The sequence below is a fragment of the Genypterus blacodes genome, unplaced genomic scaffold (genome assembly GCF_046128005.1).
Source record: "Genypterus blacodes isolate CSIRO-AG114 ecotype Tasmania unplaced genomic scaffold, CSIRO-AGI_Gbla_v1 ptg000084l_1, whole genome shotgun sequence".
NCBI classification, from domain to species: Eukaryota; Metazoa; Chordata; class Actinopteri; order Ophidiiformes; family Ophidiidae; genus Genypterus; species Genypterus blacodes.
Window position 1 is genome coordinate 20,664 of NW_027466889.1, and position 19,014 is coordinate 39,677.

General features: G+C 50.7%; 1 protein-coding gene across 2 annotated transcripts in view; it reads right to left on the reverse strand.

The window, feature by feature from the left end:
* Nucleotides 1–1,005: 1,005 nt before the first annotated feature.
* Nucleotides 1,006–19,014, reverse strand: part of actn4 (actinin, alpha 4) — a 35,642-nt gene continuing 17,633 nt past the window's right edge. The window contains exons 2-22 of one of the 2 annotated variants that reach the window (XM_076158604.1): nucleotides 14,166–14,280; nucleotides 13,247–13,366; nucleotides 12,435–12,521; nucleotides 11,838–11,925; nucleotides 11,443–11,521; nucleotides 11,016–11,097; nucleotides 10,078–10,163; nucleotides 8,371–8,463; nucleotides 8,118–8,243; nucleotides 7,871–7,975; nucleotides 7,592–7,739; nucleotides 7,305–7,455; nucleotides 6,860–6,968; nucleotides 6,550–6,690; nucleotides 6,278–6,460; nucleotides 6,041–6,175; nucleotides 5,176–5,355; nucleotides 4,929–5,075; nucleotides 3,698–3,778; nucleotides 1,888–2,046; nucleotides 1,006–1,629 (exon numbers count right to left, since the gene is read on the reverse strand). In XM_076158604.1, coding sequence (XP_076014719.1) covers nucleotides 1,471–1,629; nucleotides 1,888–2,046; nucleotides 3,698–3,778; nucleotides 4,929–5,075; nucleotides 5,176–5,355; nucleotides 6,041–6,175; nucleotides 6,278–6,460; nucleotides 6,550–6,690; nucleotides 6,860–6,968; nucleotides 7,305–7,455; nucleotides 7,592–7,739; nucleotides 7,871–7,975; nucleotides 8,118–8,243; nucleotides 8,371–8,463; nucleotides 10,078–10,163; nucleotides 11,016–11,097; nucleotides 11,443–11,521; nucleotides 11,838–11,925; nucleotides 12,435–12,521; nucleotides 13,247–13,366; nucleotides 14,166–14,190 — 2,484 coding nt within the window. In that variant the 5' untranslated portion in view covers nucleotides 14,191–14,280 and the 3' untranslated portion in view covers nucleotides 1,006–1,470. Of the gene's footprint in view, nucleotides 1,630–1,887; nucleotides 2,047–3,697; nucleotides 3,779–4,928; nucleotides 5,076–5,175; nucleotides 5,356–6,040; nucleotides 6,176–6,277; nucleotides 6,461–6,549; nucleotides 6,691–6,859; nucleotides 6,969–7,304; nucleotides 7,456–7,591; nucleotides 7,740–7,870; nucleotides 7,976–8,117; nucleotides 8,244–8,370; nucleotides 8,464–9,617; nucleotides 9,704–10,077; nucleotides 10,164–11,015; nucleotides 11,098–11,442; nucleotides 11,522–11,837; nucleotides 11,926–12,434; nucleotides 12,522–13,246; nucleotides 13,367–14,165; nucleotides 14,281–19,014 lie in introns of those variants that run through there. The other variant, XM_076158603.1, reaches the window with a different exon arrangement.

The following is a 19,014-nucleotide window of genomic DNA, read 5'->3' on the forward strand; positions in this document are numbered from 1 at the left end:
CTCTTAGTGAGGAGGGAGGAGAGGAGGCTAGAGGGATGAGGAAAGGAGGGAGGAGTGGGGGGGGTCTGCATCCACCAACAGGCACGTTTATTTATCAATTTCTTCAATTACTTTCATCAGTTTTCCCACACAGGAAGCTCTCAGAAGCACTGTTACTATGGTAACTTTAGATTTCAGGAAATGCAAGAACCTTCATTCAGCCAATCAGAATGCCTCCCTGACACACACGCATGGGAAAGTCTGTGTACAGTATTGCAAGTTTTCATGGATACAAAAACTGACTACCTTTGACTACTGCAGCATAATCTATGATATAAATGTATAGATTCTTAAATTGTATTTATTTAAATAAGCACCTGATGCCCACCATAGAAGGATAATAGTTTCACAGAAGCAAATATGTGGATGCTGAGACAATAACGGCGTCATTGGTCATGTGACTCCCACAGGAGAGAGAAGGCCTCCACACACACACCCAGGAGGATCTGCTGCTCTGTGTGGACCGTGTGGGAGCGTGCACACACACACACACCCACCCGCTCTGCTCCGCCCGCTCTGTTCTGGGTTCTTATCCATTCTTAATAAACTTTAGACTGATGTGACGGATCGTTCTAAACATCTGGGATTCTTTGTGTGTGTGTGTGAGTGTGTGTGATAGTGATTTGTCGCACTGAAAAAATAAGTATGTACAGCGCTGAGCCCCTCCCCCCATACCCCCACCAGGAAGGAAAAACAATCAAAAAATAATACAGGAAGAGGAAAAGAGCTGCGATTAGACAGGTCAGAGGTCAGAGTTCACCTTATCCAGCAACATTGGAATTATGGGTAAATATGTCATTTTATCTCTGCGTGGTCAAGCCCCTCCCCCCCCCCCCCTCATATATCTCTCTAGGTTCTAATACACAAACTTCGCCAGTCTACACGGCAAATCCAACAGCGCCCCCCCCCCCCCTCCCGTCCTCCCACCCACCCCGTGTCGCGTTCAACGCCCCGATCCCCCCGCCCCCCCTCCCCCCCCCGGCAAGAAGAGGAAAATAAAATAAAACAAAATTAGCATAAGTATCAGATTAGCTTGTGACCCCTCCCCCTAACTCTCTTTCTCCTCCTATCCACCGTCCTCCACCCTAACGTTAAGGCCTGAGGCAGGAGGGAGGGGCGAGGCCCTGGACCCCCCCCCTTCCCTACAGAGCGCCCCAGCCCGTCCCGTCCAATAGCCGCCCCTGGACGTGCCCGTCTGCCTCACTTCACCACACACCGACCTCCATACCTGCTGCTGTGATTCAGACACTTAAACACAACTACACTTCAATCAACAAGCTCAAACATTTCTCATCATTTCTAAACCGGCACATGCAGGGGCTCCTCTGCACCAACGCCACACACTGCTCCACACACACGGCAGACCCCTCTACCTCCCTCCTCCCTCCCTCCCTCCCTCTCCGCCCCTCCCTCATCTTCCCCTCTTGTTCTCTACAGGTCGCTCTCTCCGTACAGAGCGGTGGAGAAGGACATGTAGTCCAGAGCTCCGGGCACGCCGTCGGGTCCTGCGTACGGCGCCATGCGGGCGATGCAGTACTCCGCCTGGTCGGGTGGAAGCTCCCTCCTCAGCTCCTCGGCTGTGATGAAGTTCTGATGGGGAAGAGAAGAGACGTCAGTGTGGGTCAGAGGGCAACAGGAGGGTCAACCAACAACCTCCAGGCTCTTTACACACACACACACACACACACACACACACACACACACACACACACACACACACACACACACACACACACACACACACACACACACACACACACACACACACACACACACACACACACACACACACACACACACACACACACACACACACACACACACACACACACACACACACGCGCTCACCTTATCCCCAGCCAGGATCTTGAAGGAGGCGATGACCTGGTCTGCAGTGTCCGTGTCGGTGGTTTCCCTGGACATGAAGTCGATGAAGGCCTGGAAGGTGACGGCACCGCTGTTGTTGGGGTCCACTATGCCCATGATGCGGGCAAACTCTGCGTCGCCCTGGCAACCAGAGAAGAGGAGGTTAACCCAGAACGCACAGGTATGGGTCACACACACACACACACACAGACAGACACACACAGATGTCTGAGTATCACGTTACTGTGGCTGAGATCAATTAGTGACACAGACAGACGTGCAGATGTGAGCACTAAGATCAATCAGCTATAGAGAACCTGAACGTTCTATCTGACAGGTTATATGTGTTCAAGGCTCAGTTTATGTATTTACAAAACCTCTACAGGACGCAGACAAGATGAGATGAGCAGCAGGAGGAAGAGGACAGGAGGTCTGCAGGCCTCAAACCAGAGAAGCTCAGGATGAAGGGGAGGGAATCTAAGCCATCAGTTAACCCTCAAAACATTAACGTGCGCCTGTCTAAGTTGTTCCTTTAGTGTGGAATAACTTTCTGTAATTTGAGAACATGGTAGGAAAGATGGTCTGTTTCTAATTGGCGGATGAGGTCGTTGAGGTTCAAGTGAAGAGAAGTCGAGAAACAGACAAAGCCCTATGTTGTCTCTATTTCCTTCACGTTTAATCTTTTCTTTCCTCTTATTAATCTTTCCTGCTCTGTTGTCTGAGCTACTTTAAGTTCCAGGGCGATGCTGTGTCAGTGAAGGCACCAGGAAGTGACTGAAGCTCAGTGAGCCATGGAAAATACAATGGATTCAGGGTGAAGTGTCGTAGGAAAACACTGTCTGGGGCGAAGGAATCCAAATATAAGTGAGCACAGTCTGGAGAGGCGCATGTGTTCCATGGATGGTTCTGTGGTTCAGACCAGGTTCGACCATCATTTACCCAAATATAATTAAAGCATTGTTTGAGGGTTAGATCGCTTCTTTCACACACCCAGATGAATCTTCAATCTGGGCCTCAAATTAGGTCACAAGAAGGGAACGGTTTGGGACCTGCAGACGCTCTGGGAGGGAGCAGACGCTCTGTGAGGGAGCAGACGCTCTGTGCGGGAGCAGACAGCAGCAGTACCAGGCTGTTTCCTGTAGAAATGAGCAGAGCCCGGAAATCCTCTTCCACCATCTGTCCTGACCGCTTCTGTGGGCCCACGGAGCCACAGCACAGCAGGGGGGAAGGGGGAGGAGCCAGGGGGGCGAGGTGAGGGGTGAGGGAGGAGAGAAGGAGGTGGAAAGAGAGAAAATAACGAGTGGAGGGGAGGCGTGATGTTTGGGGAGTGAGAAGAGAAAGAGAAAGTCAAACTAAGTTAGCAGAGAGTCAGAGATCAAACAGCGACCAGGCGAGAGTGAGAGGGAGCTGAAGCGGTGCAGAACAGAGACCCCTAGTGTTCACACAGACACACTGCAGCTCTACGCCCTCTAACACCACCACTCAGCACCGGCACCAGAGCGGCGCCCGTGCTGAGCGGACGGGAAGAACTGATGGATCACTGAGTCAGACCGATGACATCATCACTTCTGTCTCTGCATGCAGACGTTTTTGTTGTGTTTTATTTGTGCAAACTAGGAAAAGGTGACGCTTTATTGTGAAAAGTTGTGAGCGGAGTTACAGCTTTAACTGAACTTAAGGTCATGGAGGCCATTCTGCTCCTAGGCTTCATTTCCTGTTTGATTCAGAGGCCCACACACACTCAGAGGTCCCACACACACACACACACACACACCCTGCTCTCTGCTCGTACCTGCTTGTTGTTCTCCACATCGTAGCCCAGACTGATCAAACAGGCCTTGAACTCCTCGGCCATCAGGGCCCCGCTGTGGTCCTGTGGCCCGACGCACAATGACAGGATGAACCAATCACAACACAGGGATGGTGGAGGAGGGTGACCATGCGACCCGCGGCATGCAGGGAGGAGGTGAGACATGGAGGACAGACAGACAGAGAGACATTCATGGATGTTCAGACAATGTAGACACACTTAGGACCGACATGAGACTCTGCCATCATGTCAGGATGCACAGGAAATCAAACATGAACAGCAACGTGACTAGGGACAGTACACCTTCATCTGTACATGAAGTCACATGATGAAGAGGAGGATGCAGGATGATGTTCCGAGCAAACATGGAGTGGACAGACAGGCGGACGTTTGATGGGTGAGTTAGCACAGGAGAGAGGACTTGGGCACAGCAGCATGCATGGACACACACACACACGGGTGAGGCCGTGACACAGTGAGGATGGTGAGTGATGATGGTGCCTTCCTCTTCCTCACAAGGTTCAACCACTACACTACAGCTGCTTTGGACAGGAACATCCAGATCTACGTTTCATAGCACAGCTAAGATGCAAAACTATAAAGGGGACACGACTCTCCCTTGATGCGGCATTGCTGTGTACGCTGAGTGAAAACAGACTGGCCAATTGGAGCGCATGATCTAGAATAGAAAGTGCTGTCAGTAAATTAGTACTAAAGGACCGAATCAACCTGAAAAACAAACTAACTATCGTGTTACTCTGTCAAATCTGGACAGGAAGCTGGTCTGGGACTCCCCCCCCCCCCACCTGATCTGTGCCCCCTCAGGTGTAGTGCCAGTGACCCCCCCCAGTGACCCCCAGTGCCGCCCACACACACACATCCAGCAGGTCTGTTTGCTCTGCTGACACCGTGAACACACACACACACGCGTGTTCTGCCGCCTCCGTGGTAACACCTCAGCATGTGCCGGTCACACAGCAGGTCACTACCTACACGCTTGGCTCCTCTCTCAGCCCCGCCTACAGTCTAAACATCCATGTATACAAACACATCAACGCTTCATATCAGACAGAGTCTCAGTTTCTGTACGAGACTTAAATTCACATTAGATGATGAATGATAAAACAAAGACAGCTCAGATAATGAAGGTGGAGTCAAAGTGAGGCAGGAAGTGAATGATTAAAGCCTTTAACCCTGAGCTGTGACCCCTGACCTTGTCAAAGTGGTTGAAGGAGGCGCGGTACTCGTGGAGCTGCTCCTGGCTGATGCCCTTGGCGTCACGAGTCAGGATCTGGTTCTCGATCTCGTTGATGGTTCTTGCGATGGTGGTGAGCAGCTGCTCCCAGCCGACACGGAGGTGCTGCAGGGCGAGGGAGAGAGAGAGAGAGACAGACAGAGAGGTTACAGGAGGGAACCAGAGGGGAACACGAAGATCAGGCTGTGTGATCCAGACATCTAACCTCCATGGTGTAGGCGGTGTATTTGTTGTCGAAGATGAGGGCCTCCTGGATGAGCTGGTGGTCTCCCTCCAGCTGGTCGATGTTGGGTTTGTACTCGATGATGCTCTGCTCGTACTCCCTCAGGTTGGTCAGCTGATCCTCCAGAGTGCCGTTCATCTCAATGGATATCCTGCCGATCTCCTGACAAACACACACACACACATGAGGAATGGCGCTCCATGCTTCTGTTTTTAATTCAACCTAGGCCAATATTTCCATCAAAATGCATTCTGTGGATTGCTTTAGTTTCCACAGAGCAAACTTCCTGTCTGCCTGTCATGACTCTGCAGAATTTGTGATGACATAATGGAATGTGTGGAATGTGAGCTGACACCATAAACATGTCAGCTGCTGGGTCAACCGCACAAAGACATTGTGTTTGACTCACGTTTGAACGGGGGAAAGATCTGGCGTTTTGTCCTTCACACACACACACACACACACACACACACACACACACACACACACACACACACACACACACACACACACACACACACACACACACACACACACACACACACACACACACACACACACACACACACACACACACACACACACACACACACACTCTGTACATGTTAGTCATGGTACTGTGTGTCGGTCCTCTGCCACTAGGAGGAGACAAACGGCCATAAATGGTATTGGAACGACTGATGACCAGTAAATCCTCAGACAAGGCGGTCAGGATTGTGTGCGAGTGTGTGTGCAAGTTTGTGTGTGTGTGTGTGTGTGTTTTGTTGTTGCGTGAGCTCACAGTTTGTCAGTCTAACACACTACACAGATGAGAAGCTTTAACAAGAAGACTGAGTCTGTCAATCACCTCCATCTTGGTCTGGATCCAGGGCCCCACCATGTTGGCCTGAGTGGCAAAGGTGTGTCTGAGATGATCGTTGGACTGCTGCTTGGAGAGCTCCTCCTGCAGGGCCTGGTCACGCTGGGGCACCAGCCTCTGGGCCTGCACACACACACACACACACACACACAGATATGTCACAGCGTCTCTTCTCCATGTGTGTGTAGATCTGCAGGTGTGTCTCCCACACAGCTGGAGTCTGACCTGCTCCCACTTGTTCCCGATGCTCTCAGGCGTGATGGCGGTGTACGGGTTGGTTCCACTCAGCCTGATGCCGTTGTACTCGGCGATCTTCTCCACCTCAGTCTGGATGGCCTGGATGGCCATTCGCTCCCTGTCGGCGTCTGACAGAGTGGACTTGAACTGCTCATGGGCTGTGATCAGACCCTGTGGGGCACGAGGGGTTAATGTAGCTTCTATTCATAAAGACCCAGGCCTTTAGGTTTCATTAATGACGTGTTGTCCAGGTTCAGTACCTGGATCTCCTCGATGTTGTGGACGATGAACATGTCCTGCAGGTCCTCCATCGCTCCCTCCATCCAGTTGTTGAAGGGCGCCGCCCTCTTGGCGTACTCCAGGTACAGCTCATCTATCGACTCCAACTGCTTCTCTGTTCTCTGTTGGAGAGGAAATGGAGACATGAGGGTGGATTTGGAGTTAGGAACCTATGACTTAACTGTATTTACACACAACAAACCTGATCTTAAGTTCTATGATCTCATCAATCTATAATGTTTACCAGTCATTATCTCCTCAAAGATCTGACATGAGTAAGTGAACCGTTACCTCCAGAGACTCCCTGCGGCTCTGGGTCAGGGCGCCCAGGCTGTCCCACTGGTCACAGATCTTCTGACAGCGAGCGTTGACGCTGGGAGAGTCATAGTAGTCCAGCTCACTGCACAACACAACACAAACACACACACAGAGACGTTAGAGGAGTTCATCTGTCAGAGATCAACAGCAGAATGACTGAAGTGAAGTAAAGTAAAGTTCTGTTATCTCTTTTATCCTTCACTCCTCCCTCACAGGACTGTAACTCTGCTGAGCTCTCACTTTGCATGAGGCGCAAACAGGCAGGTCAACATTTACATTGTTAACGTTCTGCTCCCTCTGGTTGAACTTGACACTTCTCCTCAGATGAACTCTGAGTTGTGATTTCCGCTTTATTGTCTCATGAGGTCACACACACACACACACACGTTGCAGCGATGGAGCCACGCCTCTTCCTTACTTGAGTTCCTGTGCGATGGCTGCTATCTGCTCCACTCGGTCCTGATGGGCGGCCAGGTCGCTCTCAAAGGCCTCGTGTTTCCGTAGAAGAGCCTTGACCTCCGACAGGGAGGCGGTCTCATAGTCTTTCTGGGTCAGCATCTCCTCCTTACCTGCAGACAGGAAGAAGAGAAACTGATTCAACCTGAGCCTCCTGCTGTGCTGACACATCTCCTGGTCATCATGCAGGCTCTCATGTGCACATCTAGGTGTTGCCTGCTTTGTGTGTGTGTGTGTGTGTGTGTGTACCATCAGTCCAGGACTCATGGATGGCGGCTTTCTGGCGGAACTTCTCAGCCAGGTGATCCAGCCTCTCCAAGCGTCTGATCTCATTGAGGAGCCACTCCTCGTATCCTTTCTCTGCTCCCTCCAGAGTGTGCCACGCCCCGTTAATGTCCTGCAGGGGGAAGAGACAAACCGTTAGAGGAGATTAGAGTTGGAGAGTTTAGATGAGAAGCTTCATTAGGTGAGGGGCTGTGGGAGGTTTCCTCAGCTCTGAAGCAGTGAGTGTGTGTGTGTTGTACTCACAGACACCATGCGGCCCTCGGAGGGCATGAAGGCCGGTCTGTTGCTGAGCCTCAGTTTGGTCTGCAGGGTGTTGAAGTTGATCTCCAGCTGACACTTCTCCTGGACCTGCAGACAGGAAGCTCACAGTGTTAGAGGTCACACAAGGTCACAGTTGAAGGTGATTAACACAAAGCACACCACACAAAGTTCAGGTGTGACTTTACTAAGAAGCTTCTGTGTATAGAAAGGTATGAAGTCTTGGTTGGACCTTGGGGGGCTTGTGGACGCGGCGGTAGTCTCTGAAGTCCTCCAGCTTCTGCTGCATCTCCGTCATGGTCTTCTCTGGGGTTCGGTTCTCCAGCCAGGGGATGGTGCGACGGATCCACTCCAGCAGCTGCAGACCAAGAGGGGCAAGGAAGAGGAAGAGGGAGTGAGGAGGCAGACGGAGGCTCAGACCGCTCTGGGTGTGAACGCATACACAACACTAATAACAGTTGAAGTGTTTCCTGTCTGACACTCACATCGCTGGCCAGCTTCTCATAGTCCTCCATCAGGTGCTCGTTCTCCTGGTTGACAGCCAGCACCTTGCAGATGCGGTTGGCTGCCGTCTCGGCCTAGTGCGGAACAGAACAATGAGTAAACGCTGACAGCGGCTGGAGGAGACGGTGAGTTCACTGACTGCACATGCAGAGCTGAGTGAGAGCATTCAGGCACTAAGCTAACGTGCTCTAAACTATAAACTCTCTGTTTACACTCAAACTTCACTCTAAGCTCTTCTAAATTAGACTGTTGACTTCCTTCCTTTGAGTGAACACACTCCACACACAAGCAGTGGCTTGAGGCAAAACAAATCTACACACAGAGTCAAAGAAAACGATGCAAACTCCATCCTCTCTGCTGAAAGTAGCGGCCTGATCTACATCAACATGCAGCCTGTGGTTAGTTCAGGTGCTGGGGTCACTCTCTGTGTTTTAGAGCTCCATGCGTCTCCTGTCACACCCAGGAGTCACACAGATAGTTACAGGTTCATGGAGGCTGAGGTCCTTCAATACGTCTGCCTAGGATAACACACACACACTAGAGGAAGACAGACACACAGCTCAGCTCTCAGCTCTCACAGGGCTCTGACAGGCACAGCTGAGCTTTGGGTTCAGGTAGAAGATAAACACTTTAAATACAAAATGATTCACAGTTTAACACAAGGATCAATGATGATGGTTGAGAAGCATTAAAGCCGAGGAGGAGACGCGACCTCGTGTTTCCCCACTGTGGTAAACACAAACAGCTGCAATGCAAATGTAAACAAATGAGCTGTGGGGAAACACGAGGGAGAAGTCGAGAGAAACAGAGAGAAGCAGAGGAAGAGATTGATTGTTTGATATTAAAGGTTCCCATCCTGTCTAACGTGTTCATATTCACTGAACCTTCACCTAAACTCATCTGAAAGCTTTGACTCAACACTCAGGCTTTGATGTTCCTGAGGACCCCGAGCTAAAGTCACTGACGGGGATTTGATTGAAGCTTTTCTTTATCCGTCAGTCTGAATCATAACACAGCTGTTTGTTACTGCAACCAGAGAGAGAAATGTAAATGAGCCGCAAACCATGTGTCACATGTGATTATGTGTTCCTTTAAGTGAGTCAAGCAAAACACAATTACCAGCTGACCTGCTGAGTGTGTGTGTGTGTGTGCATGTGTGTGCGTGTGTGTGTAGCCGATGGGAACCCTGCAGTCAGGGGGCGTGTCCATGAGGGCGTGACCAGCTCACCTTCTGAGCGCCAGAGAAGGCGTGATAGAAGCAGGACACATACGTCATTATGGCCTTCTCATCCGGCCGCAGAGTGCCCACGATGTCTACACATCACCAAGCAGGAGCGAGAGAGAGGGGGAGAGAGGGAGAGAAGGGGGGAGAGAGGGAGGGGGAGAGGGAGTGACAGAAAAAGAGTGAGAGTGAAGCCAAAGCAACCCAAAGTTAGGAGGTCCTCACTCCACAGCAGAGGGTGAGGATCAGCTGAGCAGAGCAGCGGCGGCACCTTCCGGTCCACAGCTTCCTGTTTCTCCTAATAACACCACCACCTCTGGGGAGGGAGGGAGGGGGGCCAGGAGGAGGAGGAGGAGGAGGAGGAGAAGGAGGAGGATTGCGCTGTACAGAGTGGAGCCATGCCGGACAGAAGGCGTCGGGCGCGTTTGTTAGTAACATGGGGTCAGAGGTCAGGGGTCAGAGGTACCTTCTGCGCTCCAGAGAAGGCATGGTAGAAACTGGACACATAAGTCATAACGGCTTTCTCATCTGGACGAGCAGTGTTCACAATGTCTACAGGAGGAGGGAGAGCGTTATAAACACACACACACACACACACACACACACACAGGTACAGGCCAGACAGAGGACACGTGATTATATACACACACACACACACACACACACACACCACATTGTATTCACACTACAATCCAACACAGAGGGAGGTGAAGGACGACCGGAGGAGGAGGAAGAGGAGGAGGAGTCCCCAGGCGCCTCCGGGTGTTGACCTGATGACCTGCTGTGATGATGTCATGGGGATTTACATGCACATCAACAATATGATCCACATGTATGTCAGGAGGTAACACACATGCATGACTCTTCATAACTGAACACACACACACACACACACACACACACACACACACACGAGACTCCTCTGTCAACAAACATTCAATTGAGTTGATGGAGCGTTTAAACTTCAAAGTGGCTTTATGTTCGTTCACGGTTTGGAAATTAAAAGGAGACCAATCAGCTGATCCGGTCTGACCTCAGAGACCGGGTCAGGTCAGGATTCAGCTACAGACATGTTTGCTCAGCTTCTATCAGAGCACAAGCTGAGACAATGGATCTCAAACTGCGTGGCAGGGCGTGTCTGAACATCAAACACGGTGCTTTGATGTTCAATCATACGACTCAAAGGAAACAGTGAGAGGAGCTGTGACCTTAAAGAGGCTTCACATCATCACTGTGGAGAGGGACGACTTAAAAGCTCCCAGGTCTTTACTCCAGACACACCAGGAGACATTACACACAGGATATGGTATCGTACGAGAGAGAGAGAGAGAGAGAGAGACAGACAGACAGACACAGACAGACAGAGACAGAGAGACACAGAGAGAGAGAGACATTCAGCTCTACCTTCTGCATCCAACATCTTGGGGATGTCCAGGTATTTCTCAGCCACTTCAAAGGCGTTGTTTAGATTGTGGATTGGGTCGTCCTGGGCAACAAAGGGACAAGACATGTCAACAGAAGAAGCAGAAGAAGAACAACAACAACAGACGCTCCGGTTGTAATAGTGATGTAGGTGTAAATGCAGGTTAGACTTAAAACTGGATGAATGGATGATGGTGAGACAGTGAGACAGTGAGACAGTCAGCTGGTGGTCTGATGATGTCATTCTACACATTATGTCCATCAGCAATACAAGTCATCAATATAAACCCAGACGACTGGGCAGGGGGGCGGAGTCACACAGGCAGAGAATGCATGATGTTTATCTTTAATACATGATCATTGAGTAACGTGTGTGTGTGTGTGTGTGTGTGTGTGTGTGTGTGTTCACCTTTTTGAGCTTGTCATAATCGATGAGTTCAGGTCTGTGTCTGTGAATCAGAGCGTTGAAGGCAAGTCCATCCTTCCAGCTGTGTGTGTGAGAGGGGGAGAGAGAGGGAGAGGGAGAGGGGGCATGAGAGAGAGAGAGAGAGAGAATCTTAGCAACCAGAGAAACTAAAAATAGACGTCAAAGTGGAGCTGAGCCTCTGTCTTGTGTCTTGTGTCCAGCAGGGGGCAGCGTCTCTGTCTCTGCAGTGTGTTACTGCAGCAGAGTGACATTTCACTGAGGCCTCATCTCCATAAACATCAACACACTCATCACATCCTCATCATCATGTGGAGCTGCTGCTCAGTTAAACTGCAGCACCAGCGTGTGTGTGTGTGTGTGTCTCTTATCATCCTCACCTGATGTGGAAGTTCTGCACGTTGACGTTCTTGTAAGGAGCCGTCTTCCTCTGGCACCACAGCAGCAGCCCCTCCTTAGCAGAGGTCTCTGTAAGGACGCGGAGGAAGAGGAGGACGAGGAGCAGCAGGAGGAGAAGGAGGAAGAGGAGGAGAAGGAGCCGGAAGAGGAGGAGGAGGAAGAATAGAACGGGAGAAAGAGGAGAAGGGAGAAACGGAGAGACAAAGAGGGAGAGGAGGCAGAGGAGAATGTTTGCAATCTGTGGTGAACTGAGCCGATCAGAGGAGCGCACACACACACACACACACACACACACAGAACATGACCTGCAGGGGCTCAGCCATCAAGACCAAACTACACTGCACCTATGAGGTCATCATGTTAGCAACGCTGATGTCATTAGAGTCCCTGTGGTTACATCGTCTCATCACTTCATCACTGTCGCTCTGCTCAAATCTTTCATCATCAAAGCGTTCCCATAACTATTCAATCAGTTCCTTCATCATTATATTACAGTATTTAATAGTGAAACCCGCCTTCTTCTTCGTTGGTGTGACTGCATACAGACATTAAGCTGAGGAGTGAACAGGAAGTGGTACCTTCAACAGAGATGTCCTGGATGGCGAAGCGGAGGATGATGGTCCAGATCATCCCCAGGGTCATTTTAGCGTTTCCATCCACAATTTCTACAAAACACACACACACACACACCCCTGTCAGTCCACTGAGAGTTTTTCATTACAGAACTGTGATATGTTTGGACAGAGGACAGATTCAAGATTGATCCATGAATTGATCCATTTCCATCTGAACACATTTTCTATCCTCTAACAAATTTCATTCAACCTTCAGCTGATTGAAGCCGCCTGCACACACTTTAATGATGAGCACTGTGTGTGTGTGTGTGTGTGTGTGTGTGTGTGTGTCTTTACTGCTCGTGGGACAGAAATCTAAGTTTGGTCAGTGACGGTACAGGACGTGGATGTGGAGCAGGACGCTCTGACCTGCAGGATGAGCCGAGCCGAGCGGTGACGTTCAGCTGCGGCCTCATGAGACTCAGAAAGGCTTTTAAGACTAAAGCTAACAAACCACTGTGAAGGGCACTCAGTATGAACCAGAACACTGCAGTCTGAGCGGCTCAACACTTCCCTTATAACAAGGACGTAGATGTGTGGACATGTGTGACGTTAGAACAGCCTGCCTGTAGTTCTGCTCCTCCTCAGCAGGGGGCAGCAGTGCCAGACTGACAACACAATGAGGTCAAGGAGGAAGAGCGGTCAGTCTGCTCACAGGCCTCCTCAGACACCAGGCCCGGGAATCACCACACATGTTTTACTGTGTGTGTGTGTGTGTGTGTGTGTGCATGTGTGTGTGCGTGTGTGTGCGTGTGTGTGTGTGTGTGTGTACTGACCCTCTGCTCCAATGGAAACCAGCTTGACTCCTTTGCTGGCGATGAAGTCCAGGGCTTTGTTCACATTGTTGATCTTGTGGACCCTCATCTTACCTCGTTCAGGCTTAGGTAACCGTTCACCTACACACACACACACACACACACACACACACACAGAGAAACAAACAGAGTGAGTGGGAGGGGGGGCGAAGGGAGCACAGTGTGTTTCCAAAAGCTCAGCAGCTTCACAGTCAGGACAGCAGGAAACACTGAAACGTGTAGAACAGGAAGTCACACTCTCGTCTACGTCTCAGTGAGGAGGAACAGGACGACCTGCAGTCACACACACGAGGAGCAGAGGAAACATAACCACACACTCCTGATCCTACTGTGACCCCTCTGTGTCTGACCTCCACACTGAGGCTGAGTGACGGTGAGCAGACAGGAACATTCAGGTGGGAGTGGAACCCACAGATGGGCATTCAGTTCGTCCTGCAGGTGTGCGTGTGTGAGTGTGTGTGTGTTCATTAATGATTGTTTTAGGCCTTGAGCAACACTTGTTTGCCGCCTCTCCCCTAGAAACTCCACCTCCCACCCTGTGACATCAGTGAGTGAGTGAGAGAGAGCCAGTGGGAGGGGCCAGACCAGGAGGACACACCCCCACTGTGCAGGCACCCTGACCGACCAGTTGCAGTCCACGGACATGAGGTCAATCAAGGTCACACGTCAACCTCTCAGTCCATCCAGGGGGGTGAAGCTCCACATCAACCAGGGATTGGCTGTGTGGTGAGGTGGAAAGTGGGCGGGGCTAAACTCAAATGATGACACACACACACACACACACACACACACACACACACACACACACACACACACACACACACACACACACACACACACACACACACACACACACACACACACACACACACACACACACCTGAGATGACCTCCAGCAGCAGCATGAGCTTGAGTCCGTCCCTGAAGTCCTGCTCGATGCTCTCGATCTGCGTGCCGGACTTCCTCAGGTGGGAGTTGCACCACGCCGTGAACGTCTGCAGACAGGAAGTGGAGACGTGATTAGTGGGGTTTTTTGTTTTTAGGCTCGCCACAATGAAACACTTTGAAATGAGAATGAATGAACAGGAAGGGAGCAGCGACAGGAAGCGGCCCAATAACAGGGCGACGTCACTGCAACGCGACAGGAAGTCAAGCTGGGATGTCACCATGGAGACAAAACCAAAGACTTTCATTCAGCGACTCCTCCTCAAACACTCAGCTCTATCAGCTCATCTGTGAGCGAACCCACTTCCTGTCGGGACACTTTTCCTCCTTCCTCTCCTCCTGCCCCCTGTGTGTGTGTGTGTGTGTGTGTGTGTGTGTGTGTGTGTGTGTGTGTGTGTGTGTGTGTGTGTGTGTGTGTGTGTGTGTGTGTGTGTGTGTGTGTGTGTGTGTAAACATTATGACAGGGTGCTGCTCCTCTCCCCACCGTCCCACTGTGGCCCTGGCACAAAGCAGCTATTGAGCCTCATGGATAATAGCATCCTTCAGCCTCCCCCCCACACACACACACACACTCTCTCTGTGTGTGTGTGTGACCCTCCCCCAGACCGCCCCATACCAGACCATTCACCCCCAACACACACACACACACACACACACACAGGAGATACATTTCACATAAACAAACAGACATGTAGACAAAGTTGGAGGGAGCAGTAGACAATGCCCCCCTCAAACATACACACACACACACAAACACACACAAAATGCCATAGGAAGCAGCAGTACAGGGACAGGAAGTTCCATCAGGCGGCCGCAGCATAGTTTAGCAAGGACAATCAGCGTTGACGTCCACTGATGGATGGACAATAACTGTGTGTGTGTGTGTGTGTGTGTGTGTGTGTGTGTGTGTGTGTGTGTGTGTGTGTGTGTGTGTGTGTGTGTGTGTGTGTGTGTGTGTGTGTGTGTGTGTGTATAAAATACCATTTTGGGGATTTCCCAATTTCCCCCCCAAAAAAAAATCACCCAAATAGATTTTGGTGACCTAAAAGCTAAATCGTGAAGGGTTAATGCTTCATTCCATCCAGCAGGTGGCAGTAAACTCACAGCACTCCTGAGGCTCACACACACACACACACACACACACAGGAAGCCATCTAGCAGTCAACAATAAGCCGTTTTCACCCTTAAGTGTTTGGCTTCAGATCTTTTAACAGGCAAGCACAGCCTGAGCAGAAGGACTGAAAGGGTTAAATCGTGATGTTCACCACTAACAGAGCCATAGTCTGAGTCTTTAAGAGGCTGTTGTCAAGGTTACATGAACCAGAGAGTTATGTAATTCTCCCAGTCCGAGAAGATACAAGCTTTTATTGTGAAAGGAGTCGATCGACCGCCTGAGCAGGAGGAAGAGCAGCAGATACTGTCACCATGGTGACCTTTGACCCTGCTCATGTCTCAGCTTCAAACAGTGTGTGTGTGAGTGTGTGTGTGTGTGCGCGTGTGTGAGGCGGTGGCGGGCGCAGCAGTAAAACAACAGGACAGGTTTGGACGTACAGACGGACCCGAGCGCTTCATGTTCTCAAAGGCAGAAAGGAGGTCAGAGGTCAAACCCTGAAAACAGACAGAGCTGCACCTCAGAGACAAGTTTGAATCCCATCAGAAACCAGGAGGAGGAAGTGTGTGTGTGTTTGTGTGTGTATCTGTGCCCATGGCTGCCTGATGTCATTCTGGGACAACAAGGTGTGGCACCACTGTGTGTTTTACACTCACACACACACACACACACACACGGAGAGCAGGCTGGACACACACACCACTTTTTTTTATATTAGCCTGATATTATAATTTTCTCTTTTTATTTTGAGTGTTACATGTTTTCACTGAAAGAGTTAAACCTGTAACACAATGAACTCTAAACTCTGTGACTTCAGAGGTTCCATTGTTTCAGATCAGCTGCTTCAGACTCTGAGGGTCACAGCTGCTCAGCCCACACACACACACAGCAGATCACACGAGGCGTTCAGGTGCAAATAACCATCTGTGGGTCACTGAACGTATATGACTCGAGACAGACACAGACACACACACACACACACACACAGGTAAGGGTGTGTCTACCTGAGCCGTGTTGCAGCACAGTGTTATTGCTCAACCGCCGCACATTCTCTGCATGATTTCAGCATTGAGTGTGTGTAGGTGTAAGCATGCGTGTGTGTGTGTGTGTGTGTGTGTGTGTGTGTGTGTGTGTGTGTGTGTGTGTGTGTGTGTGTGTGTGTGTGTGTTAGAGGCCACGCACAACCTTGTATAATTCTCACACTGATGAGCTCACTGTTCTAACACCGTTTATATTCAGACCCTCACTATAGGTTTATTTTGATCTACATGCATATTAAACGCACACACACATCATACAGAAAGCTGACTTATAATACTGAGCACACACACACACAGCTGCTGGCCTCCATGTTGATCCTGATTCCTCTGGCTGTGTGTGTTTACATGAGCTGAGCCTGACAACATGGAATCACACTTATTGTTAGAATCTTCACGCTGTGACCTCACAAACGTCTCACCGCAACACGACTGAGCCGTCTGATGAAGGACCACGAGGCCCGGGCGGTTTATCTCTCACACACACACACACACACACACACACACACACACACTCTTACAGGCAGGATCTTGTCACACAGTAGAGAAATGTCAGTTACATGTTCACACATCATTCCTCTTTCCCATGAAAGTAAAACCGTCCGTCAGCGATCAGGCGGGCAGGCAGAGACACGCCGAGCTGAGTTCACAGGAAACCAGACTGACACCAGTGGAAACAAACACACAACCAGCAGCAACACACTGGAAACAACTACACACAGGTCCCCTCACACTGCAGCGTTTCTCACTGAAGCCCTAATGGAGGCGCAAACAACAGGAGGGAAACACGTTTGCCACATTCTGAGCTTCACAGAGCCTCACTGCTGTGTTCTCAGGTGTGTGTGTGTGTTTGTGAGGAAGAGGAGCGGCCATGACTCATCCGCCTGCAGCAGGTAGAGAAGTGTTCTGTCAAACATCTGCTGGAGCACGGAGCTCCAGACGAGGGCGACCAAAACATCTAAACCTGCCAACAGCGGGTACAGGCGTAACCAAGGCAACCAACAACAATCGCCTGCATTCTGTTCCCTGTTGAGAAAATCCGACTTCCTCTCACAAAGCGTTCCAGACTCACAACGTTACAAACCAGGGACATTTAGATGCAGAGTAGAGGAAGAGCAGAGACACACACACACACACACACACACACACACACACACACACACACACACAAAGATGAGGTGAAATTAACCAAACAGTGCTCATTTCTTCATGTAGGAGGTCGGAAACTTTCCAAATTGTATAACAGCAGGCCAAGTTTCCCCCAGTGCCCCCCAGTGCCCCCCAGTGACCCCCAGTGCCCCCCAGTGACCCCCAGTGTCCTCCAGTGACCCCCAGTGTCCTCCAGTGACCCCCAGTGTCCTCCAATGACCCCCAGTGTCCTCCAGTGACCCCCAGTGTCCTACAGTGACCCCCAGTGTCCTCCAATGACCCCCAGTGTCCTCCAGTGATCCCCCAGTGACCTACAGTGACCTACAGTGTCCTCCAGTGACCTCCTTTGGTCCTCCACAGTGGGAAGGTTTAGTCCTCAGCGGCAGCAGTGAGTTGTTGCTCTGGGACGAGTTTAAAGGTGTGAAGTTGAAGGTAATAGTCGTGTTATGGACCAGAAGGTGTCTGAGCTCTAAACTCTCCTTGGCTGAGGCGTGTCACATGTTCAGGCTGTGTTCATCAGTGAGCTGAGGGCCCACGCACACTGAGGCTTCATGTTTCACCCTTATTAAACGGCCACTTGGCACAGAAACCTGGAGCTCAACCTCAGAGACTCTGGACAGAGCCGTGCCGCTCTGGACCGGCTCAGTTTGGTCAAACCCGCGCTGGCTCAGACCCTCTAGACAGAGCTCCGCCCCCTCTGCTCCGCCCTGACTCAAGCCTCCTATTCTTAGACGCGGGCTCATTAAATGAGGGCCTTGTCGTCCTGCACGGCGGTGCTGCAGGCTGCGGACAGACCGAAGCAGAGCGGTCAAACCTACTCAGACTGAAACTCAGACTCGGTGACTCGGGGGTTTTTCGTTGTCACCTTTGCTGCATTCACACACAAACCACAACCAGAGAAAGGAAGCAAACGACAAGCCACCGAGAGCAGCGTGAGAACTGGACCGGTTTGGTTCATAAGGTCTGAGGACGAGTGTGAGAACAACAACCAAGAGGAAGAAGAGTGTGTGTGTGTGTGTTTGTGTGTGTGTGTGTGTGTCTGTGTGTGTGTGTGTAGCTACGTGTCAGAGGAGAGGAAGAAGTGGAACAAATGGACTAAATATATGTAGGTGAACACAAACCCTCACAGAGACGATCTGCTCATCATGTCTCTAGAACATTCTCTATCCTGTCAGACTGAAGTTCACTTCTTGTCCTGCAGGGCGTCGGCCTGTGTCAGACACGTTGTTTGGCACCGATGTGCGAGTTCCGTGATGACTCTCAGGTTTATGGTTTGTCGTGTACGAGCGAACAAAGAGCAACAAAGAGCAACACAGAGCACCACAGAGCGTCCGTCACTGCAGATTCCACTGCACATTCCAGCCGTGCCACTGCAGAACCACACAGACATTCCTGTGAAGTCGTCCTCCGGCACTGCAGCAGAAACTGGAGAGCACAGACGACGTGGCCTGGTTCCATCGGCCCCACACACACACACACACACATAC